Source organism: Ischnura elegans, chromosome 4, assembly GCF_921293095.1.
Source record: "Ischnura elegans chromosome 4, ioIscEleg1.1, whole genome shotgun sequence".
Classification (NCBI taxonomy): Eukaryota; Metazoa; Arthropoda; class Insecta; order Odonata; family Coenagrionidae; genus Ischnura; species Ischnura elegans.
In genome coordinates, this window is record NC_060249.1 from 99946093 (window position 1) to 99972607 (window position 26515).

Below are 26515 nucleotides of genomic sequence, written 5' to 3' on the forward strand. Positions count from 1 at the left end.
AAGACAAATCCGCTATAGCTTCTGGGTAATATATCAAGACCTCTCATCGGCCCACGGATTACATCAAAGATGACTTGTTATCTACTAAAACAAATATGACATCTATTAGAACAACAGGAAAATGTCCATTTTGGGAACAATATTTCACTAACGACCACTCTCATTGCCTTTGGGCTTAGAACCCAATTTCTGAGCTGGAACAATTAAACCAATGGCTTGGTTATAAGTAAAACCAGATTATTCGAGTGTTGAGTTCTCTCTTTATGATATTCGTACTTATCAAAATGCATAAATTTCTATTGAGACTCGAAAATAATCTTAATGAGAAAATGAAGAAAACAACTTCATTATCTTCAAGAATAAATGCTGCAACACAGGTAATTTTGACATTAATTGAATTTGCAGGCAAGGTTTAAAAAAAGAGCGAGCTTGATAATAGGAAAAGGGAAGTAATCATTGACTAATGGCTTTCCAGAAATCAATATTGCCATCCTTAGTTTTGATAACATATATGTAAACCTCGCATCCATTAACATACATGAACTTTACAACCAGCTAATTGATGAAACTATATAATTTAAAGGATAAAAATAGCATTTTCATAAAAAACAACGTTTGGTTAAAAACATGAATATAACTGGCTACGGCTCCTTAAATTATTGAAAATTTCAAATATGATGGATGAGAAAGTAAAATCAGTTATAGAAGAACATTTCAGATATCTAAAACGATAAATGTGGTGCCCATGTAAGATTACACTCACTTTCGCTAGGAGACAAATCTGATATATATTGACTAACAATTATAAAATTTACAATCTATCATATTTTAGACTTTTTAGTTTTGTTAGAGAGGAATTTTGCAATCGATTTAAGTTTCAAGTACAACCAAGGGGTTGTCTCAATTTTCATACCAAATAGCGATAACGATTATTATAATTTTAAGCAGAAAGAGAAGTTTTATTATCTATTTACAACAAAATTCTAGAGCTTATTTGGCTGGCAACAAATAATGATATTTAAATGATACATGCACATTAAATCAAGTAGGATAATTTTTATAGTCATAATTGCTCTATTTACTTCCATACACTTCATTTTTTGAATCAGGTAAAAGAACAATTGTTTCCATTTACCTTTAAAAATGAATTGTTTTCTATACACATTCATTAATCATTTATCTGATTGTAAAATTAAAATTATTGTTTAAATTTCATATTATCTTTATTGGACAAGATATTTCAAGAAGTAATGCAACAGTTTCACGATGAGCCGTCAAAATGTTTGCTATGAATTTTCCTTAAAAACGCATCATTCGCATAATTTGTAATGTAAAATTAACTAAACCAAATTGACGGGAGTGCGCCAGTATGGGATTAAATATTCTAATTGAACTCTTCTTCATGCCAATTTACCTTGTTCTGATGCCCAGAAATTCGTGTCCTGACAGACTCTATTATTATGTTGTGCCACTGCGTAGTTGTTCACTTCCTCTTTTGTTTGATTTCTCTTTTAATCTCTTAACTCAATTTCTTTGGCTTCGTCCTTCAATATTCATTATTTTTTTATTTTATTGTTGAATTGAACATTGATACGGTGGAAGTTATGTGTGAGGACGAAAATTCCACGTAGCAAAATAAAATTTTAAGGCAATTCATCTAAAAAGGAATGGTGAATAGCAGGCTTCTATTAAAGATACACAACTAAACTTCCAGTCGCATGCTATAACAAGTAGACTAGATTCAAATCATTTTATTACTGGTTTTTTTTAATTTATTCTCAAGTACATATTTTTTTCTTACAATTTTTCAGTGACTACGGCAGGTGTTGTTGTAGATACGTTCTAAAGTCAGTGAAATACAGCTATAATGATTTCATTATGCATTTTGGTGACCATTGCTAGAACTCCAGATTTAAGTTTTATTTCCAAGTATTTCGCGAAATACTGTTCCGATCGTGATAAAGGAGCAAGAAAATTGCATTATCATCAAGTTCTGACCTATCCTGTAAATTTCAGCGCTATAGGTAATCAGGAAGTGGTCGAAATTTGAGTTGCAAGATTTTTCCCGAAAGGGCGAACAAGAAAGCTAGTATATTAGAACGTGGTAAAATGGGCTATGGAGAGAAGATCGGATCGAATCTTAGCCCATGCTATGATTTGGCATCCGATAGAATCAGTCGACTAGATTTCCAAATAGTACACTATACCATAGATTATATGTCGCATTAATCTAGAGGCAAATAAATAAATGTTAACGAAAATATTCTATGTAAGTTATACAAAGGTTATAAAGTGTCATTTTGATCCCTACCCAAGTTTTTTACCTAACTCCTTAAGGCACTAAGATTGACTTTGGTGTTCAAAATACAAAATTATTTGAGATAATCAGCCCACTCCACTCCCCTGGACGACGTTACTAACATGATTAGTAACGAAGATGGAACAGATTACAAAAAATGGAGAAGGTGGCAGACTGGAAAAAGTTTTCTCTCTCCGAGTCTCAAACCCTGGTCTTTCAAAACGAAAACGCGGTACGCAACCACTAGGCCAAACCACCCTCGGAACAATGAGGGAAATTTTTTAATTAAATTCAATGTGACTGTATTTTTCAATTTTCAAATGCTTTTTCTCTCAAACCCGGGCGTATATGGACAAAGCCCTACAACAGTATTGCAATCTGTCTACTTTCAAATAAAAAAGGTTTCATCTTCTTTCTAGGCATCATTTACGCAAAGTCTCCTTAAAGTCATGAATCAATCGGTTTGTCTCATAATGGCGGAGTAAATTTAATAGGGGAAGTATGAGGTATTTTTATGGATGCTATTTCTATAGGCTGGAAGAAAAAATAAACAGAATGTTACCTAATCCATCTAACCCATTTGAAAGGCAATCCAGGCCATTTGACACACGGGCTCCTTCCGCACCCTTAATGGGGTTCATAAAGGAATAATTAGCGACGCGACACATGAAAGAAAGAATGCAAATATAAGAAACAAGAGGGGAAAAATAAGGTCAGGGAGCGGTATGTTTACTGAGTAAAGGGGGCGGGTCCATTTAATTAAACCCCGCAAAGAAAAGAATTCTATAGAGCCGCTACTAAAATGCGAGCATTCAAATACATTGATCCAAAGAGGACACGGGAAAAGGAGAGCGAAAGGGAGGAACCCGAAGAAAAGAAGTCGTAAAATTAGGCAATGAAGAAGCCGAACCCACTGGCTAGAGTAAAGAAGAAGAAGAAAAGGAGGGTCGGAGATGACGTACTATCCCTTTTCAAAAGCCAAGCGAGTATTAGCACTCACTCCTTCACCTGAATCCCCTCTGCCTCGAGCTTCAACCCACTTCAATTTCCGGACAGTTTTAATTCCCGTCGGAGGAATTTAACATTAAAGCCGCCAAACTGCTGCCTAGCCCCACGTTCTTTAATCTGACTCATGTTAAACCAAACAGTTAAGTTACAGTTGCACAAAATAAGTCACTAACATCAATTACGCAAGCACAAAAATAACTGGGGTGAAGAAGACCCCTTTCCGGGCACAAAATACAATTGTTTTTGATTAATCGATTGACATTTGATTTGTGAACAATCTGTACCGCCACCTCTCGCCCAAGATTAAGAAATCAACCCATGAAAATATGATCTAATGACATCACACAATCAGTATATTTCAGAACGTTTGACGTTCGATATATTTTTAAATGACTTTTTACAGTGCGGCATTTGATGACAAAATTATTTTACTCAACACTCAAAAGAACCGCTGATTCCAAACTTTTTTTTATCAAAATCAGCCGTGCGTACCAAAAGAGGGAAAATAACGATGTACCTACGTTTGTACATAAAGGGTAAAAAGACATTATTTTATGGTAATGTTTACCTTTCGAATATAGCACAAATAAAAGATAGTGAGGGTATAAATGTTTACAGATCAAATAGATTCGGAATAAATCAATTTTAAGTATTGTTAAATATTCTTGAGTCAACAGCGAGGGAATAAATCAATTCACCGAATCGATAAAATAATTGTAGCAGAGCAGATCCGAAGAAAAATGCAAAAGGAGTGGTGGAACCACTGTTGAATTTTTTGATATGATTTTTGGGAAAAGCATGAAGAGGTCACGGAAGCTGAATGTGGTGGAAAGGAAATGTGCTGTGTAAGCCGATATGTGAAAAGGAGAGATTAGGCATTATGGCTACCCAGGGTGGGTAGATACAGAGATTTAAAGAGGGAGAAAAATCCTTTGGCAAACAATGCATTGTGAGAGGATTAGTCTTTTTGTGAATGGATTCGTCCCTCGATGACAGGCAAATATTTCCAGATCAGAGATGGCAAAAAAATCGCTCATGCGTGTTAGGATAAATAGCATGCATGGTAAAGTTAATTTCCTCTTCACTATTTCAAAGGTGCTTTCAAGTCTGTTTTCCATTCTCATCAACATTATTAAGTTTATTTACTAAGCCCGCAGAGGACCTACATACGCGGAATTTCAAAAAATGGGTTGCACAACATTATTCGTTATCAAATATAAAGAGATGATGAAAGCAGCGTGATCTAGGAGAGAAGAAAAATAAAGAACGCTAGCTAAAATGAAATTACATTCTGCTGTTGCTGTCACTAATTGTGCAGAGTAGAATGGATAATTTTTACCATGCCTACGATACTTAATCGCTTCTAGCTTTGTCACGACTTTTTTAAAGTACAATAGCAAATATCTACTACTTACGGGGATATCTATATCCATTTAATAGATTGACACGTCAAGCAGTATCTCGCCTACTAACCTTGAGGTCACGGTTTCAAATTTCACCTGACTAGGTTACTCAAGGTTTCGACGTGATCTCTAAAGTGGCGTCGACTCCATGGGGCCTGAGGAGGCCCGAGCCCCCTTAAAAATTCGCTATGGGTGTAAGGAAAATATGTGTCAGGCTTGTCGATTTTCCTTGGAGTGTCCAGATATCGAGATTCGAGTTAACAGGCTTCTAATGTTGATCATATGACTCTTCTAAAATGCTTAAAAACTTAAAACTCACTACTTATAAAATTTCCTGGGGCAAGATCCCCGGTTTGGGCCTCCTCTGAATATTTTTTGTAAGTCGGCATTCCTGGATCTCTACCCAATGTTATGCTGGAGAGAAATATTTTCTCACCTCAAGAGGTTACATTTAAGTTCATCAAATATTATCCCAAAATATATAATTAACAATTCATGAAGATTTCAATAATCATTTTGATTCTCTTAAAGTTTCGAATTCGTTTTATAAAATGATTTAAAAAACATTTGCTGAAGTCAAAGTAACTTATCTGCCAGCCTAAAAATAAAAAGTGAAGCATCGCATGACTAATAAAATAAGAAAGTTGAATAGAATTCGGGGAAAATTTCACTAAAGTCTTGTAGAAGACGAAGAAGTGCAATGATGAATTCATGGCATTCAATTATTTAGTTCTGTAAAAGCCACATAGTCTAAAATCAAGGCGATATTTCGGATGAACAGAACTCAAAGGTTTTTATACCTTATTAAGGCATTTCTAATGCTAAATTGTAGCAGAAGAAAAAAATTGTTTCGTTCATAATTCAAAGTAGCTCTATTGCCCTTTTGAATGAGACAGGAGAGGTAAAATCAAGCATTAATTCGGTCGACCGTTCGTTCGTTTATTTCAACCACGGCAATCCACAAATAAACCTGTCAACGCAACGCATCGCGCTAGATATTTGGAAAAGCTTTGTTAATTTGATGACATGATAAATGAAAATTACAAATTAGGATTTCAGTAGCCTTCAAGTTTGAGAAAAAATACAGCATGAAGCTGAATTTAGTGTCATGGCTTCCGTATTAGTAGTATTAGAACCAACAGCACTTGAGCATATGGAAAGTAATACTAAATTACTTTTATATAGCTATTGTTTTCAAATACTTAATGAATACACCACGATGAAAAAAAAATAATCCCGCATACATTATCTACCTAGCCCTTCATTCCACCAGCGAATTTATTAGGCGACGGGAAGAAAAACAGCCTTCCAAACAGTTTGCTTATCAAAACCTTCTGTGTCTGTCAGTATTGCTGAAGTGAAGGGGGAAAAATATTTACCAGACATTTAATAAAAAAAATTTCTATATGATTTAAAGCGATTTGAATGTCGATGAAGAAAACATACTGCCATGCAAAAGCCATCCATGTATTCCTTAGTATTTGACTAACGAACAATTTTCAGACTTGTACGGTCAATACGATTTAGGTGACATAAGTTGGCACGAAAAATGCATTCAGCCAGCTCAAACTGAACAACACTGCCCTTTAGATTTGTAGCCAGGCCCTTTACTTTGGGAGGAAAAACAGATTTACTTATAGACCGCTTGTTTATCGATACGCCCGTGTTTATCGATAAAGCTGTCATCGCCAGGAATGGCGGCATAAAGTTTTCAATGGGGATGGCAAGAATGGGTGGGTGGCCTGAGGAAGAACGAGCACACCTCTCCCTATTCAGACCTTCATCGAATCCTCCATTGTCTGGCCGTGATGCACGACGGGAAACGGAATCTTGGGAACCTCACGAAAGGTGAGGAAAACCGGCAAAGGTGATGATATGAGGGGAGAGGAATGTACGCCTCCCAGGCCTAATGGAATGGCTGGGAGAGTAAACCCCTTGCGAGTTAATAACGAGTCTACTATTGGCGAAAAAAAGGTAGAGCGCTGAAAGCATTTGTATGAAATTCTGCCGTAGCTCCATTGACTCGTGTCAAATATCATTTCACTCATTGTTTATTAGACTACATCAATGAATCATTAAAGAATGTTTACACGTAAACGTTTAGCTTCTATCGTCGAGAGAGAGAGAGGAGAAGAACACGCGAAACGGTCATCTTCTTCACCTCGTCATGGGAAAAATATTAAATTGGTACATTTCATTGTATTTTTGATAGAGAGAACGATATCTTCGCTTTATAAATATATTTTTATATTAAATTTTACCGATTCTTTGATTTTTTAAACGCCCGAAAGGTAGATTTCAATTTTGAAAGTGTAGAAAAGAACATGAATATCGAAGTTACGTATGCTGTACGATAAAAATATTTCGATTTTTGTCATATTGCATACGTAACATTTTGAAATTGATTTTTGCAAGGATGACGTGTCTTTTATTAATATGGAAAGGGTGTTCGGTGTTTGTGAGGTGGCAACCTTCAATGATTTTTAAAAAGTATGAAACTTTATGTTGGGAAACAATATAAATATTTTGAGAGTCAAATGGTGTTAAAACAACCATAATGCACATAAAGAACTCATACTACATGAAATGTGATTCAGTACATGTGATATATAATAATATGATTTTATAGACGAGAAGCGATAGCTGTGTTATCAATGTGTTTCACTTCTTGCTTTACAATAAGAAATTATGATCACTTTTTTGTTCACTGCTCTACGCTGATTAAAAACTAAAAAATATCATTTCATTACCTATCACTCCATTTAGTAAGAACCACAACAAAATAAATGGGGGATAGGAGAACGATATTTCTGAAATAAATTGCAGTTGAGGGGTTAATGGAAGGGAGTGGTGCATATCACTCCGGACTCCACATTTCATCGCGTCTCGTGGAGAGAACTTATTAAGTCCCACCAGCAGCCTTTTCAATTCATTCCGCACAACACAATGGAGCATGCGGTGTCCTCGATTGCGTGAGAAACAGATGCTATCCGAAGCCTCTTCGATGGTGTTCGATATCGCCGGCATGAAGGGGGCCATCAAAGAGTTACGGGAGGAAGTAGTTGCTATTCCATTCCGATTCTCTATGAGATGAGTCACAAGCAAATAGCAAGGCTGCATTTAGATCTGATGCTGTCCGTTAATAGTTTATTGATCATTGTTCTATCAAGGATGAAACGACGGTTATAATAGACGTACGTCCAATACACTGCCATTATATGAACGAAAACCGGATAGAATATTTTTCGTTTCCCCCTATGTTATATATAGGTAAATGGAATCGAGGGTAATTATTTAGGAGGAATTGAAGTATAACAAAAACGAAATAATAATTCCGAATACTTCTCGCTAAACATCAATACGCGTCACTAAGAACACTGCAATTTCCGATGCTTTCTGTTGAAATGTAAATGAGTAAAAATAAAAAGAAAGAGTTTGAAAGAGGTAGGGTGAGTTTTTTTTTCAGGATGGCTCAATACGGAAAAATGAAAAATAAAATTGGCGAAAGAAAATATCGAACGTACCTATTTACCGTTCAAGATATTCCAGAAGTATTCAAGGAAAAAAATAAAACCTTTCACGTAATTCTAGACTTCTCTGCGATGAAGATAAAAAAATTTATTATTTATTTGCCAACTATAATTATAAATAGAATTTGGGCTATATTGGAGCCCCTCAATACTTGCGCAAAATATAATGCACTCAAATTTTTGGGAGGATCGTGATAGTAAGTAATACGTTATTTCTACGTCCATTGATAAATACTTCATTCAAGATGAGGAACATTTTTTTGATACGTAGTAATGCTTAATACAAAACGAAGACCTTTCACATGAAAGCATATAAAAGATTTAGTATAGGCATATTTATGAAAGGAACTTTGTAACGAAGTAGCTGTATCTATGAGTTGTGTTATATTGTATTACGCACCAAACAGTAGTGCTTACAGCCTAATAAGGGTTAGAACCCACAAAAAAATCTGAATTTTATGCGCATTTACTGTACAAGACATCCCAAAAAAATTATGCACATTAATATTAATACTTTATACCAAACAAAAAGCAAGAGAAAGAGGTAGTATTTAAAACACGTGTCCTTAAGCGATGCTTTCACGTACACCAAAGATTTTTCTCTAAAAGTGAATCCCAAACTTTCCACAGTTAAAACAAGAGTGATAAACAAGTATTAACTTTTGTTAGGAGTTTCTGGGAACTGAGTCCATACAAGCCGTTAGGAAAATGATGCGGTAATTTGTTTACAGGTATTAGATGTACTCTTCAGCAGAAGTAGATGCAAATCATTTTAATATCATTTACGCGTAGTTTTAAACAATAAAGTCAATAATAAAAGTTGATAAATTATGTACAGTATTTTATTCTTCAAGAAAAACATATTTTTCTACTGTTCTAGCAGTTTTTTAGAATTCGTTCAGTCGATGCGTTTACACTCTTCAATAAAATTATGAATATAATTGAATATGAATATTTTGGAATATTTTAACACAAATTCATAACGTGATGGGGGTTTTGAAGGGAAAAAATGTGGATCCCGACCTAATTTCCCACGGAAAGTTGTATTTACATGTTTCTTTAGTTGGGCTAAAAAAACATCGAAATTATTCACTCAATGGGAGATTTTAGTCACTCAGTAAAAGATATTTTAGTCATTCTGATAATTATGTGGTCTTCTTTAAATCATAATCTATACTCACGTGAAGTTTATCATAAGATATTTGAAAATTAATTTATAAAGTTAATTGAAAGTTCATTTAGTTTAGCAGGTAATGCTATATTTCCACTAGTTTGACTCGTTGAAAAGTACATAGTACATTGGGTCTTTCACAAATATCGCATGAACTCGCTGTAAGTCTTTTCAAAGTATAATCAAAGAAGTTAGAGAGGAGAAAGAGATTTGAATGCCGAGATTAAAAATCACCAAAACTTGCGACAGAGTAATAAAACTCTAGTATCACCGTAACCAAGGCCCTGAAAAGAGGTTAGGCCCCATACCAACATGCCACGGGGGTTTTCGGATTAAAACTCCTCCTTTAGCCTTTATTAATTTATTCTATGTATATTATATACTTTATTTCAATAAATAATCATATCAAATTATTTTTTGAGTCCTAAAAAGCACGTTTTCAAAATCAAAAATACCAAAATATTCCCGGACCCCCTTTGCCCGGGGGTGTTTCCAATATACCCTGGAAGGACCGCGAAACCTCCATCTCCGTTAAACCCCGCCCATTTCAAAATCCTGATCAGTGACCAAATGACCTAGTTTTCCAATTATTCGGCATTTTATCATTAAAATTTGAGTACATTGGTCATACATTGAGGCATGACCGTGATTTAACCAATCCGAAAAGAAATAAAACGAATTATTCAATTTTGAAGACTGAATAAGACTGAAGCAATCTGAAATGGGTGTCATAGATACCGTGCACAGAGTAGCTCCTTTATAAACATAAGTAATCCTGTGAGAATTACGTTCGTTTCCCTTGCTAATTAATTTCGGCATTACGCCTGAATATTTACGACAACTCAATGATCTGAAGTCTAACATATTTTAAAGTTGTTGGATGGAAAAATCATTTTTTCCTAGTACTTAAACATAAATATAAACGTACATATTTGCTCCGATATAGTGAAAGTAGGATTTTAATTTCATGGAACAATAACAAAGGCTCTTCATAGAAATGAAACATGGATCATTACACCTCGATTCGACAAAAAATTGACCCTAAGGGTCTGAGATTTCAATTAGAATTTCTGAATGATTGTACATTCACCTCTAGCTGTAAACTACACGGCCATTTCGAGAGAATTATGCGCATTTTAATATTTTCATATATGCGCCAAAAAACTTTGCATAATGCAATATCTCTGTACCAAAGAATTGCGGATACGTGGGAGGCCAGGGCAAGACACATATGTTAAGGGAAAGTTTAGACAAAAATGTACAAATATATGATCAATATATCTTATTATCAATCACTATTTTGTTTCACAAACCTTGGGCTGAGCTATTAAAAAAAATGAGAACTTAAGCGGTAACATCTCCTAAAATAAATATAATAAAAACCTGCCAATTATCCGTTTTGCCCGTAGTATCCGGGAAAAACGGATGCGCCATAAGGACAAAAAGGATAACTTAAAAAATTAAAAAGTTGGTCTTGACAATCATTTCAAAAGTAGCAGCCTACTCCTGCGTATGATGTGCAGTTCTCGTGTGCCCATCCTTACACTGGCTGCACTTAATCCCGTCTTCGATAATCGGCTAACTGTATTTTTCAGTTCACACCAAGCAAAATAAATCTGATATGGCATTTTTATTCTTAGATTTTACTGTCTCCTTGCAACTACTGGGTTCTGAAAATTCAGTTATAATTGCCTTTTTGTTTTCTAATTTACAATATTGTTTAGCCTGCTCAGCTTTTGTAGATGTGGACGTTAATACATCTGATTGTTGCCATTGTCTTTACGGTTCGTTTTAGGATCGACAATAGCTGGTATGGGTCTGATTTGCAGTGATATGAATATCGCCGAAGGCCCTATAGTTGTCCGTACTTCTATTTGCCCAAAAGAAAATTGGAGCAAAAAATATGTGAAACCCTTTGCGTTCGTAAGAAAACAGCAGAAGTCATTGTTATTCACATTAATGACAAACTCTGTATTGTTTTGTTTTAACTGTTATGGCGTCACCAAGCCGATAAGCTGACCCAGCATACGTGTATCGCGACGCCATCGATTAGCAATTTATGAAAAAAACCCTTATTATTTTTACCCGCTCTATGCTTCTTGCCCGGACCCGCCCTACTTTTAAGCTTATTTTAAAGCTTAGGCTTTACTAAAGACGTTTTTGTGTAATTAAAAATCTGTAGAAAAGTTCACTACCCAAAATGACCCCACATTCGTACTACCAGATCGGCACAATGGCAAATTTTGAACAGCTTTTCTTTGTCCCTTTAGCTATTTAATGATAAAATGACGAATTCAGAAAGGCAGCGAAAATGTTTCGTTATTATTCCAATAAATTACGTTGACTGAGACCTCCGACTGGGTTAAAGTGCTTAGATTCCCTTTATTAAAGAAGTACATAAGCGGAAAAAGCTAAAGTAAACTTAACAATCCAACTGTGTGCAGGATCATAGGCTATCCTATTTGAGATTCTGTGGCATACCCAGAAATGGACGTGGAGTGAGGGATGGCTCTACTCTTCTGCACAACTAAGTTTCAGAAACTTTTCAAACTTGAAGAGCCGGAAATCCCACGGGTCTTCATCTGGGGGTAATTGAAACGTAATTTTTCCCGGGAACACTAGAAGAGACTCTGCAGTGATTTCTAAACAAAAATGCGGTAGCTCTCCTTAGCTACTTTTGCCATATGGAATGATATAAAGCGCAAAATATGATTTTTCTTATCTATTGTGATGAAATTCTTTTCAAGAAAAGAGATAAAAAGAAGAGAATCGGATTAATTTATGTACACTTATGAAAAGAAACAATGCTACTCGGAAGTTACCAAAATGTAGGGCGTAATATATACTCAAATTATACTTAAAATTCACAAGAATGTATGGAACTACACCATTTTATACAAAAATTGCAATTCATTCGACAACATTTTATTCGGCACACTCAGAAGATGATTGAGATCGGCGAGGGAAAATTTTGCTCAGCACCAACGCAATATCTGTTAAATTATACTCATTCATGTAACAGTGATAGCATCTTCCCCAGCGCCTATAAATTCAACTTGAATATCAGAAACATGCCAGAACGATTCAAATTTGAACCCGGGGCCTGCGGATCAGTATCTTAATAATACCTACAGATCTATCCATAGTGCCATTGTGCACCGTTACCAACATGCTCGCGTAGCTGTAGTGAGTGTTATAAACTTGTCAGAATGAACAGTGATAGTATCTTTCCCCGCGCATAGAAATTCAACTTGAATATCAGAAACTTGTCAGAATGATTCAGATTTGAACCCAGGTCCCAAGGATCAGCACCTTAATCAAACCTATTGCTCTATCCACTACGTCACTGTGCACCGTTATCAACGTGCAGCTAATATAGAATCATTGAATGGTTGAGGAGAACCTGTTATAGAAAGAATGGCAGACGTCACATAATAAAATTGAAACTCTCCATAAATAAGATAACAGGTTCTTGGAGGGAAAACGGTAAATCGATACGAATTGCCATCTGATTTTACGAGACTTTTCGCGATGATTCCGGACCGGTCTTAGCAGTTGATAAGGATAAGAATTATTTAATATTAGTTTCTAATGTCTTACCAAAAGGACTTATTCATAATCCAACCTTCCAGCCCAGGTTTGAACATTTTTTCACTCGATGATGTAACGTTGTAGTTGCTTTAAACTTAATTTGATTTTCGTGCGAGGGAGAACCTCCGTGAGCCCAGCCAGCAATTTCCCGACCACTGATTCTCGCAGTCGATCGATTTGACCCAGATTTTTAAGAGACAAAAGGGGTATAACGTCCTCACCTGAGTGCGTGGGCCCTTAGCTGCTTGCTGTGCCTCAGCTCCTCGAGTCCCATGCCTTGGAACGGGATGAAAACCTCCTGGACGTCCGGGTGCGTCTCGAACAGGCTGCAATTGACAGTAGGTATAAATCAGTCCAAGGAAACCATTAAAGGGGGACATATATCTAATCGAATTGTCCAGCACGATCGTCCTTAATTACATTGCACAATACAAAAAGTATTGGAAAAATACAATAGTCTAACTTCCTTTTTCGATTACCATGAGCACTATAATTTTTAATTTTTGCGAATGATTTGTTCCGTATTGATCAAATAATATTCTTCATAAAACTATAGCTGTCATTCACTCATTAACATATCATTACCACATAAATCATTGTAAATCGTAGTAACATCATTTCTTATCGTTTTTTCCGAAACATTTTTGCTGTGTCCACTTTGAAGACATACAGGTGTGATGGACTAGTATAGGCCATGACTATATTTTGTCGTTTATCTCATTGGCGTACTCACTAAAATACAGCATAAATAGTTTATTTAGCTTAATAAGTTTAAATTGATTGATTTTGTGGTTAAATTGACGTATTTAAGGATGTTTAATATGTTTTTACTACAAATTCATTAAAATTACGGAATTGAATTCCTACTTTTTAGGAACGGTACTTTTAGGAACTGTACGGTATCTTTTTACAAGGAAATGATAATACTGGTACCACCTGTGTATCAGTTATTTTGGAATACTTATCCATGCTATATCAATGCATTATCCTACTTATTACAAAAAAAGCATTCAATAACGTTCCACAGTTTTCAATTTTCCAGAAGTCATCTCTATTTACGAACAAAGTTTTGTCTTTTGAGAAAATTAATATTAGTAAGCTTGTGCATCCAAGCGAAATCCTCGATAAAAACCACCACCGCAAAACAAACCGCACTATTTTCAGGAACAGATTTCATTCTCTGGTAATCCACTTACAGCCTGTCTTAATTCCACGTAAAGAGAAATTACTCCAATGAATGTGATCCCACTCTATCCAACTTTAAAGAAAACTAAACAGGAAGATTAAAGGATTTTTAAAAAATAAAGAAAATAGGAGGAGGTTTTGTTCCTGGTCAAGTCAAACACTCATCAAGTTGAGATTTTGATACAGCATGTCTAGAAACTGTTGAGCAACTTAATCAGTTTTCAAAAACACACCTACTTTGAAAACTTTTACTATGAATGAAAATCCGTTAAATTAATCTGGTCACAAACTCCAATGAATTCTATTTTTAAGGCGACCACTTTCATTTGAATCATTTCAAGAGAAAGGATCTTTTTGCGAGCAACGGGAAACGAGATCTTTAGAGTCTTCAGGATGAATGAATATTTGCAAAGAGAATCTTTTGAATTCAATCGTAGGAGGGAAATTAAATCACAAAAGACAAAACCGACTTCCACTTCATTTAATAATTCATTCCTGATGTATTCGAGTTTGTCAATATAATGTGATTGCTCATCATTTGTGAACAAAATTATTTAGCGGGAAAAATTTACACAGCATATAGGTATGTGTTAGCTTTCAATGAGTTCACCCTAAATTGAATTTTTGTCACGGTAATACATTTTTTACTAGAAGACATTTTTTTTAATACACCTTATCAAGTTGGACGGATAGTAGCCTTAAAACTCATAAAAATGGGAAAGCCAAAGGGGAAAAATACACGTACTAGCCGAGAATGAAGCATTCATTTCACTCACTCAGTGATTCAACCCGAGGTTTGTTTTGAGCCAATAATCAATTTTAGGCCCGAGCCGTTTATCGAATATTAGGTACCTAACCTAAACCTGTGTTACTTCACACATTCAGGCTAGTGGTTTCATATCCTCTCCCACGGCCGCCTCGCTCTACAGGGAAACCCTTTGTTTCGTGGTGTCGGAAGGCTTCTCCCGTAATCTGAAGTCGGAACTCTTCGATCGGAATCCAACTTCCCTATTCACTAGCCTAAAATGCTTCCCTCTAACTGTTTATCTTTAAATCAAAGGTTATTCGTCAAAGTTTTCATGCCGCGACTATCATTATTGAGTTAATAATAGGCTGCTTACTGGAGATGAAAAAAATTTCCAACTAACCAACAGGAAAACGTAAGGCAACTAGTCTAAAAATCACATAACAATACTTCTTTTCCTCTTTTAGCCTCTTTACTCCATTCATGCTGTTAATACGTCAAAAACTTAAATACTGAGACTAACTTATGGATACAAAATCGATACAGGTAATGGAGAGAAATTCTTTTCACATCCATAATAAAATAACTTAAATGTAAGTAAATATTCGATATATCTGAAATGGAAAATCATTTTGATGTATTTAAATTTGATACACTTTGAATGAATACATGATTGGTTTCCATCGAAAAAAATCTTTCTTGACATACGCTCTTTCAAACAAATTGAAAGGCTTAAAGGGATACCAACCAAATAGAACCATTGAACGAACTTAGTCACTCAATAGCCCTTTGAACGATCCCAGAATTCCCTGAGAGAGGAGAGGCTTCAGAGGGTATGATGATGAAAAATGACAATGACGTCCGGAAGATAAACGAGAAATCGTTGCTACAGGTAGGAGTGGGAGAGAGAGAGACTGACAGTGTGAGAGGGAGAGAGGAAGAGAGAGAGAGCTGCACCCATTAGCAGAAAGAAATTGTGCTCCTTCCTGATTTTTCAGTCAATGACAAATGACCCACCCGCTAAGGTAATGGGAGAAAGATGCAGACGTAATTAATTTCACCGGAGCGTTGAGTGAATATGAAATTTATTCTGTCACAAACTTTATTTCACTCACTTACTTTCTCCTCAACGTTCCCGTGAACCGTTCAAACATATCCAATAGTCAAATGCCCACCAAGAACGCTAGCAGGTACAGCTATATCATATTATCAAAACTTTTACTCATTCTCAAGCTAAAGAGAAAAAAATTTTGCTATATGACTTTCCTGGAAAATGAAACGTTAAAAAACAAACTTTCGTCCTAAGTCCGTGATAACTTTGATTCATAAACTCCCAACAGATCAATTTTATATAAGATGCAATCATGCAATTTTATTCCAGTGCACATAATATTCACTTTAATTATTAAACTTGATAGTTCATGACCAGAAAAAAGGATAAAATATTTTTCATATTCCAACCATACATTAGTTTTTGAAAAGTGTGATATCTATATACTATAAAGCCCCTTAACGACCACTCACTCACTCACTAATACAAATGTTTGGAGTGAACGAGACGAGATACGACCAAAAGCCTTATTAATGCCCCCTCTAAAATTGTCTGAAACCCTATGAAAAATTATGAAAACATGAATTTCGAATTATTTATCTATGTACTCATATAAAATTGAGAATGGGGATTAGTTAAAAAAAATGGACACCAAAATCCAATAGCGGCGCGGTAAATATAGAAACAAATAATCATAGCAACACCTTTGTTTATGCAAACAAAAGAAGATAAAGGAATTAAAACGAGAAACTGATAAAAATAAGGTAGGAAATTTAGAAAGTAATTTTTGAAAAGTCGATTTCTTTATGGCATCTTTCCATAGAAACAAAAATTTGTTTAAATCAAAGCGTGTTCAATTGAAAAGCGGAGAAATATAAGGTAGAGAATTTCTTATTGTTTTTTGATAAATTACATTCTGAATATCATGGTGTTATCAAAATTGAAAGGGTGGTTGTGATTTATTTCATACTTAACAAGTGCACATAATGTGATTTTTTACATACTGTTGACTGTAGCTCCTTCCTTGTTCCCGATAGATGATTGCAGTTAAAAGATTTCTAAAGAAACCTTCCATAAAAAATAAGTGGGTACAAATGATTTTATTTTCATTGATTGTGATAGCGATAACGTTTTATTTTTTACGTTCTTTTTTCCGTCATTATCCTTTTTAATGTGCAATGCTATCTTATCATATTCTACTCACCAGAAGATTTGATTGCCCATCATATAGGATATTAAAGCTATTTGGAGATGTATTTGTATCCCGACTCATTAAAACGTTAAATAGAGGTATTCCTGAAGTGGTATCATTCGCGATAATGATAAATAATCTTTTGTTAAAATTCGTTATACTAGCCCCAATAGGGTTTCCTTTTATTTTTTTTATTGCGTAAATCGAAAGATTTTTACTCCTGGAGTACTTATTTCACGCTTTTAGATTTTTAAATGACGATATCTATTTTTTGCGATTAAATGAATAGTGGAAATTTTCAAGCGCGCGAGAACGCGACGGCTAAGTATGAATGCTGGGAAAAGCCCGTCTGACGTATTTCTGGTTCCCGGTGCCGCCTTGTGAGGTGACCTTGGGACGAGGCTTTGAGCGCTGATACGATGCGTGCTGCTAGCAGGTAGCGCTTGGCTTAAATAAGGCTTATTAATACCTTACCAAACGAAGGAAACTTTCCGACCATAGGTAGTTTTAATAGGTGAACATTGAGAGATGTGTCCCTGAGCTCTGTGCCTTATGCATGCATTGGTACTCTCAGGCGATGTAAAACTCCTGCCTACTCAAGTAGAATCTAGGTCCCTGTGACGTCACGTGGAGTGGCTTCGCATGGGCGCCAATCTGGCCTTTTTCAAATGTGGTTAAAATTGACCACTGCCATTCGTCTAAACTGGGATTTCTAAAACCAAATAATTTGTATATTATAAATACACTAATGGTGGGTAACGAATCGCAATCAATGCCTTTTGTTTTCTTTGATGAAGGAAACTACCCTTTTCATGTGAAGGAACTCCAATTTGCGCATTAGCACTAGATATTGATAGTCATTTTTTACGTAATTCTAATGTGTGTATCATCATCTCTTGGGCTTACGAAGGGAAACCGCAGTCGCAACTTATTGATATTTCAAGAAATTGTTCGAGTAATGTGAGAAATAATTAAAAAAGGTGTTGTAATATTTATGATGGAAACCGATTAGCCTGGTCGATAGTCTGTTATTATGTTCGCAAAAGCGAGTATAGAACATATATTCACGGAAAACCCCCTGTAAAATGGCTTTGTCTATGGAATATATTCCCAATAAAAACATTATGTGTGAGCCTATTTTAAAAAGAACCCCTAAAAAGGTGACATCGTTTAAATTTTCGCTATGGATGATAAGGCAGCAAGAACTTCCGCTTTCTAATCTTGGTATTGCTAACATATCCTCTAAGATCCTCACAAGTTACCGCGGGAGTTCATACGACACAAAGGTGCACGTGGAATATTTATAACTAGATGACATCAAGCTCCTCCAATGCCATAGTTCTTTTGAGAAAATATTAACGATCAATTTAATTACTACGATGAAGACAGATATTGCCATAAATAGCACAGTTTATAGTATGGGTCTTTACGTTCAAGCGCTTTACCTTAATATGCAATTCCCAGCCGGAACAAAGCTCAGCGGTAATTACGAGTCAAAAAGATAAGGGGTACTAAGATATTTGCAATACTGAATTTTACCTCCTATCATGTAAGGTTCAAACGCAGAATGTATAAAGATAAAAGAGAGCTTACTCACTCGTTGATTCAATCCAAAGATTGATTTAAATATGTAACCGTTGAGTTTACCCCGAACTAAGCGATAGACATGTGAATATAATTCTAATATCACACATTCAGGGAAGAGGTTACCTGATCCTTTCTCTACGTCACCTTGCACTTTAGTTTGAGAATTTTCTTTTTAGTTTTGAAGGCTTAACCACGCTCCCCTTATGACTGACTACTGTAATGATAATGTCAAAGACTTTGCTTACCATTTACATTAATACATCAATGAAATATTCTAGAGGAAAATATCACGTTGATGTGAGTCTGCTGTGTTAAAAAACGATGTCTTTTTATCTCAAACAACACTAATTTAAATCATTTCATAAAATCAGTATGAGATTCAGTATGAGATTCAGCATATATATTTTGAACTCATAGATATTTAAAATAAATCAGGTCATTAACATTACAATTTAATGCCATTGAAATAAAATATTATAGCGAAGGAAGTTTAAAAAATCTAAAATAGAAAAAGACTCATAAGACTACATATAAATGGAATTCATTCCATGAATAACTCAATGAATGTCAATCAGGATCAGTGAAATCTAATGATTGGCGCAAAGTTCATCGCCAATGAAGAAGATGTTGTTGTTGAAGATAAATTTTGAATTTTGAATAAATGTTGAAGATAAATTTTAATGAAGTACTGGGAATATATAATCTTAGGGATAAGACTATGCGGTATCCTTAGCGTGGCACTAGTCGATTTGACACAATTTTTTTCATTCCCAAAGATGTTATTTATTATTTTATGTTATTCCCATAGGGTTATTCCTTTTTCATAAAATGTTCACAGCCCGCATTAGAGCATATACAGTTGGCCTCATGACTTGCACATGCCTCTGCATACGGAAGCTTCTCCCTACACTGATCACCTCCAATGTTCCTCTTCAAGTGATAACCCTGGACTGGCGCGATTTGTTTGACCCTGGATCCCCTTTAATTTCAACAGGCGATGACGCGGATTTATCAAGACAGCCGCCTAAAACGGACGGAAACGGTCAAAGGGCACTGAAGCACGATTTCAGTGATAAAAGAAGTCAGCAAAACATTCATTCAAAATGTTACATTGGATTTAATTATAAAATGTATCACCCTTTCAGTGTTAATTTCTTAAGGCCATGTGCATCCATATGCAAAAGGACCAAAAGGCATGGACCACGAAGTACCTTAACAATTTTTACCGGGTACTCTTGATGATGGGCTAAGATTAAAAATTATCTCTGCCCACCACCGTCCAGACTTTCTTGATAATCAACTCCTCGTAAAAATGCCAGCGCCAAAAAATACGCCTACATAACTACAATAGAGGTTTCTTGATAAGGCCCTGGTTTAAGCTGTGTATGTACTCAAGTGAAGCCAGTAGGGTGAAGCCTATTTACTGCTCCAGCCGTTAAAGTACTCTATCATAAGTGTTAAATATATAGTCATTATTGCTTTTTTATAAGACTGTTGATATCGAAGCATCCAGGAGGTTTGCTACAGTCATTTATTTCATCAACATAATGGACGATTATTACCTTCAACAAGCATCTAAAAATACGCATATTTTTAGGTTACCAATTCAACTGACTTTCTTTGAGCATGCGTTAAACGGGAATGTCGTACTGTCATAAGAAAAAATAATGAGTTTTCGTATCCATAGTTTTAATAGCGTTTCGCATTCTTATCAATGAGAATATGTGTACATCTGCTTCACCAGTTGGCATTGGTAACATACATCGGATTAATAGCACATTCATATACTTCTCACTTCAAATTTAATCTCCGAATTTAAACAGCGCTCTTATCTCTAACTTATTCAGTCCATTTATGCTACATATGGAGCATGTTTCTCAATGGAAGCGAAGCTTGGACGTTGACAGCAGCAGAAAAGTCAAGAATGGAAGCTTTAGAAATGTGGTGCTAACGAAGAATGATGATGATAAAATGGATCGGCTGTGTAATTAACGAGAAAGTGCTAAGAATAGTGAGAGAAAAGAGAAGTCTTCTAAAACACTTAAGCAGAAGATGGGATAACTTAGTTGGCCACATTATGAGACATGATGGCCTGATGAAAACAATCTTATAGGTGGAAGGAAAGAAGGGCAAGGGATGGCCCCGAATGAGTTACATAAGACAGGTTAAAAAGGATGTTAAAGAGAAGAATTACGTCGCTATGAAAAGGCTAGCGGATAGGAGAGAGGAATGGAGAGCTGCGTCGAACCATTATCAGGATTGTCGACCAGTGATGATGATGTATGTAATTCATTTCAAATTTGATTCTCGCGAATAGCATTTGATTCGCCCTTCCGTCCAATTTACAAGGAAATGGTAATAGGTACTACACTAAAATACGTTCCTCATAGAAATTTAATACATAATACAATTTCATTCGACCTTTTACCATGAAATAAATCCTTTAACTGCATATGATCGACGGAGAAAAGTATGAAGAAAATAGCTTTCCAACAATGGCTGCACGAGAGAAAAACTCTGGCCCATCGTTTGGTAAAGCGATTTAATAGTGAGAATCAGATAAACGGGATATTTTTACCATTCACCTCATCTATTACAGCTGATATCTCCAAAAATTTGTCTTATTTAAATAATTGAATGCCAAATCCAATCATTTTCTATACTCATCCTAACATTCCATATCCTTGAGTTATTCTCATGAAATGACCCTTTTAACAACCACGAACCTGGTTATCTTCCACATTGCTTGCATTTCTTCTTTTTAATCATGTAATTCAGCATATGTCTTTCATATTACCGCCATTATTTTCCACGCTATACATACCAGTCGGTCGTAGTGGCAGCGGGATTAAGCCCTTTATTGCGCATCACCGGGTCGCAGGTTCAAACCTCGCCTACTTAAGCTTCCTGTCACTGAGGACATGGGTGTGCGTAAAATTCCGCTCCCTGGAAAGCTTTTTCATAGTATATCCTTTTACAATTCCCCGTCCAAAAGAGGCCTGGGGGAGAATCGTCATATTATATAATACTAGCAGGCCACCCAGCGTTACTCGGGATGGATAGTTCCCAGAGAAGTGAGAAACTTGGATTTCTTGATCATATGGGATTTTTGTTTTCTCTTTGCGCGTTTCAAGAGGTGTACCAACCTGGCTGGGTGTCCAATCGTAGAAGTCGTATGATGTGGCGCAGCAAACGGTAATGAGAAAACGACGCAAAAGACGCAACCGGAAGTAGCGATACCGATTTGGGACACTGACGTCATAGGAAAATTAGCAGTGCCGTAACGCACTTTCCTTAGCTTTTTTTAGAAGTAAAATATTATACTGTGTGTTTTTTATTACAAGTTATTTCATTACAAAAATTTTGTTCTGGCTACGAATGTATAAATTAGAAATTTTTAGGCAAAAAATTTATGAAAGTGTTATTTGACTTTCATGTCTTTTAATAACCAGTACCGGAACGGCGCGGCGTTCCGACGAGTTACGTCACCATGACACCACTGGTTTGCGAGCATAAGATGTACTGTCTATGTACTAAATTGTGCTGCAATCCGTTCAGCCGTAAGGAAACGTATGGTGGGCAGACAAATAGATATCTTCTTTTATATATGTATAAGACTCGCATGCCAACCGGCGTTGCTCGGGAGAGACACCCAGAGGAAAGTACCGAAAGGAGTGGGAAATTTGGCCTTCATGGTCAAATAGCAATATTTTTAAGCATGTTGAACAGAAAACAATGGAAAAACGATATCTCTAAAACGCGCACGGTACGAGCTCATACCTCCGCTCCATAACATTGATCGATGTGTATCCGTAAGTTTGAAGACCAAAAACGTCTCATGAACTCTTACCCCAGCAAAAAGGTTTTTTGAACGAGGTTTTTTCCCCTTTGAGTGAGTAAAGAGGTGTACCTACCCGGCAGGATGTACAACCACAGAAATTGTGTGACTTAACGAAACGAACGATAATAGAAATCCATGCAAAGAACGCGTCGGACGCATCCGAAAGTAGCACTATGGGGTTTAGGAGCACGAAAGGCACCCATGTACTAACTTTGGTCACAATCCGCGCAGCCGTATGGAAACGCATAGTGGACAGACAAACAGGCATACTCTTTTATATAAATAATAATGGTTAAGATACAAACAGCGTTTTCTACGTTCTTCGTGCTAAGCCTATCAAAATCTATTCCTTGCGACTTGTGCATGGTATTAACCACCGATGCCTTGTCTATCACGTACTGTATAATGCTTATAACACTACGCTAGTCTCGTTTTACGGGAGGAGTTTTGAGCGCATTCTGATGTGATGAGGTATGTGGTGAGGAGAAAAACATTGAAAAGTATCTAATTTAAATAACATTTGACGCAATGAAAATCTCGGCGATATACATATTCACATATAGATATCTATATTTAGTATATTATGCGAATACACCTCATGGGGCTTATTCAAGTGTCCTCAGTACTTATTCTGGTCCTTTCCTCATGCAACTGTTTTTTTTACTTACCTTTAATTTTAGGCACAATTTGTCCTCTCTCTCCGCCCGATTGCATTTTACCTTGGTATGCATTGCCCTTCACATCCCATTCACTGAAGCTTTTCCATTTCGTTGCGCGGTTTTCTAACTCTATTGGAAAATCGATTATTTGACTGTCGACTAGAGTTTCTTTAATTTTTTTACCTCTCAATACCATCTCTTGCGTTTTTAGAGCGTTCTTTTTTTTCTTTAAAAAAAATCTATTTTCCCGTGACGCCAAATCTATTATCATGCATTTTGGAAAATTCTATATCACATTTCATTGAACCTTTTCTGCTCATTGCCTTCTCTTAATCAATCATTATATCACCAATTTTTTATCTAATACATGCATATATTACTTAATATCTAAGCACAACAAATACTCCACATTCCCTAGCTTACATATTCCGTTCATTCATCGATGTTACGATCGAATAAGAGATTATAACATCACTATACATTATGCCATACCCTAAAATCTGGAAGCACTCTTAATAAGGACCCCTTGTCATATAAATTACTATATTTTTTCATTTCGGTACCTCTTTGACTCCACCAGATTACCTCTTTAGTCTAAGGTTATTCTCAACACAAAAAGAACATGAGTGACTTTCAAATAGAATTAAAGAATAATAGGAAACTGATATACGAAAAATATTCACATATTTTTCCCTTGAAATATATGCGTATATCACATTTTAAATCTGTTTTATCTGAAAATCGAATGAAAATGCTTATGTTTTGGGACTCGGCATGACTCCTTGCAACTTGTGCACGGTCTTAACCACTGATGCCTTGTCTACCACGTACTGCATAATGCTTATAACACTACGCTAGACCCTTTTTACGGGAAGAGTTTGGGCGCATTCTCATATGATAAAGTAATGTGGTGCACAGAAAGACATTAAAAAGTATCTAATTTCAGGAGCGTTGGTGCATATACTGGTGATCTAAAAGACTGCTCATGGAAGTATCTCTAATTAAAAACAGAATTTAAAAATATTTTAACGCCTTTGTCGGAAACGAAGTGATTATAAAGTGGTGGGTCTTCTCTTTTGAAAGTAACCAGGAGAGCGTATGGACAGAGTACCCTAATCTGAAGCGGGTGATCACCACTACCTCTATTCATGTCCTCTCAACTGATGGGAGGCCCACTGATTTATCTAGCTTGATGAGCATAGTTTGCTCCCAGTTTCAGAGTACCTCAATTACGACCACTGATTAATGGCTACCTTCCTTAATGTGGCCCTTAGATCAACCGTGGGTACCAGCGAAGAAGTGTCATTCCCCTCGTATCCATGCCTCCGTTGTTAGCGGCCTCAAGACCATGCATTTTTTCTTACCTCACGAGTTTCTTTGACATAATTATACTGAATTAACGTCTTTTTCTTTTTTGTTCTAAGTCTGTTATTCAAAACTGCCCTCTTTTTGCTTATCGGTTCTATCTTAAGTTATGAGAATGTAATTAATATTTATCAACTAAAAAATTAAAATGTGCTTTTTCTTTCAAAGGTATAGCTTTTATTCTTTAAACATATTCAAATACCATGGTATAATGAATATAGTACTGAATGGTAAAGTCATGCAGTCACAATTTGCAAGCTGTCTGTATAAATTCCTAAAAAAACATTTTCGGCGTATCTCAAGGCTATGAGTGAAAGCTAAATCATTTTCCCTTTATCGCCTATAGAGTTACTGTCAGCATAAGAAAATAAAACTGTATTATTAGGCATAAAATTAATTATTTCTATACCCAAATCGCACTCTAAGATAAAATTTCCTCTCTAAAATTTTGAAACTTCCACGGGGTGGCCATATTTCCTAAAAGTGATTAGTTTTTACTTGTATTTTCATACTATACATACATATTTTTACTTCATGAGATTTTAAAAATTGTAAAATTATTTCATAAACCTAATATTAGATTTTCGTGTTTAAATATATATTCTGGAGATTTTTAAAATTTAATTTACAACAAAAGATTAAATTAGCATTTGCCTCACCGCCGACGAGAAAAGGGCGAACTATACGGCTGTCGAAAAACCTTACTTGCACCGTGTTCAGTTATTAGACAAACATAGGATGCAAGTGAATTTTCTGCGTATATTTTCTCATACTTAGCATTTCAGAAAATAATTATTGTATCTAAAGAGATGGGAGTGGCTCGATATTTACAGTAATAGGTACAATATATTACCAATCACACTTGAGAACACTTGTGAGCATTCTTTATGTCATTTAAATAAACTAACTGTTCCATACATGTTGTCAAAGGGAAAAATAATTATACTGACAGACACTACTTCAAATAGCCTTGCCAGTTTGGGCCAATATCTCGGGCTGGTGCTATCATGAGATCGTAGAAGTTCCTTACATATGCTAACCTCGTCTGCTCCGGTCGTAAAAATACGTTTTATTTATCGGCAGTTACTAAAAAGTTAATATTTTTACGATATATAGGAAAGAATTATGTTATAGGCTCAGAATAAAAATTCAGTGAGTTGTGGGTAACTTTTACCAGCTAATAGTGGATTAGCTAATAGGTACCGCAGCAAATAATAATTCACTGTATAAGAATTGCTCACGGTATAATCTGTTGTAACTCAGATTTTTTGGAAAAAAGATGGCCATTAGGCGATCTTCATCCTTAGGGAATGATGAGGATCATTGCGATGGATTCGCTCTCAACAGGCTGGATAGTGGATACCCCATTGAACATAATCCATACTGTGCGAAAAATCCATGGAGAAAAAAATCACTCGCCTTAACCGGGATGAGAACCCGGATTCCTCAATTTCCGGCCGAGTCCTTCAGACATTTAAGCTATTGAGGTGTCGTTCTCGCCTGTATTTTTTCTCTGTGGATTTTTCGCACAATTTGTGCATTGTGGGTGACTCTACAAAGTTAATACCGTGGCTATTCCCGATATACTTAAATTATCCATACTCTTGCATTCATCGATTTTTTCGTATCTTACTAAACAATTGACTTGTTTAAACAGACATGTTTTAAATTTTTCAACACATCTCGAATAGCTCGGAGCACATCTTAGCTCGCATTAAAATTAACCGTAAACTAATTCTTCTCTTCCATACCAGCCGAGACCGTAGACATTTAAATATGCATCAACATTTTAGTAACTTATCATCTCTTCTACACCAATTTATTCTCTGACCGTAATGATGCTGTTTTTCTTACAAAATACGTATTTTTGAAAGACAGAGATTGAAAA

The 26515-nt window shown here is 35.8% G+C and overlaps 1 protein-coding gene across 2 annotated transcripts in view; it reads right to left on the minus strand.

The window, feature by feature from the left end:
• The window catches only part of LOC124157836 (non-symbiotic hemoglobin 1-like), a 484660-nt gene that overhangs the window by 61155 nt on the left and 396990 nt on the right, over window positions 1–26515 (minus strand). For both annotated transcript variants that reach the window (XM_046532871.1, XM_046532870.1), the window contains one exon: window positions 13224–13328. In XM_046532871.1, coding sequence (XP_046388827.1) covers window positions 13224–13328 — 105 coding nt within the window. The remainder of the gene's footprint in view (window positions 1–13223; window positions 13329–26515) is intronic.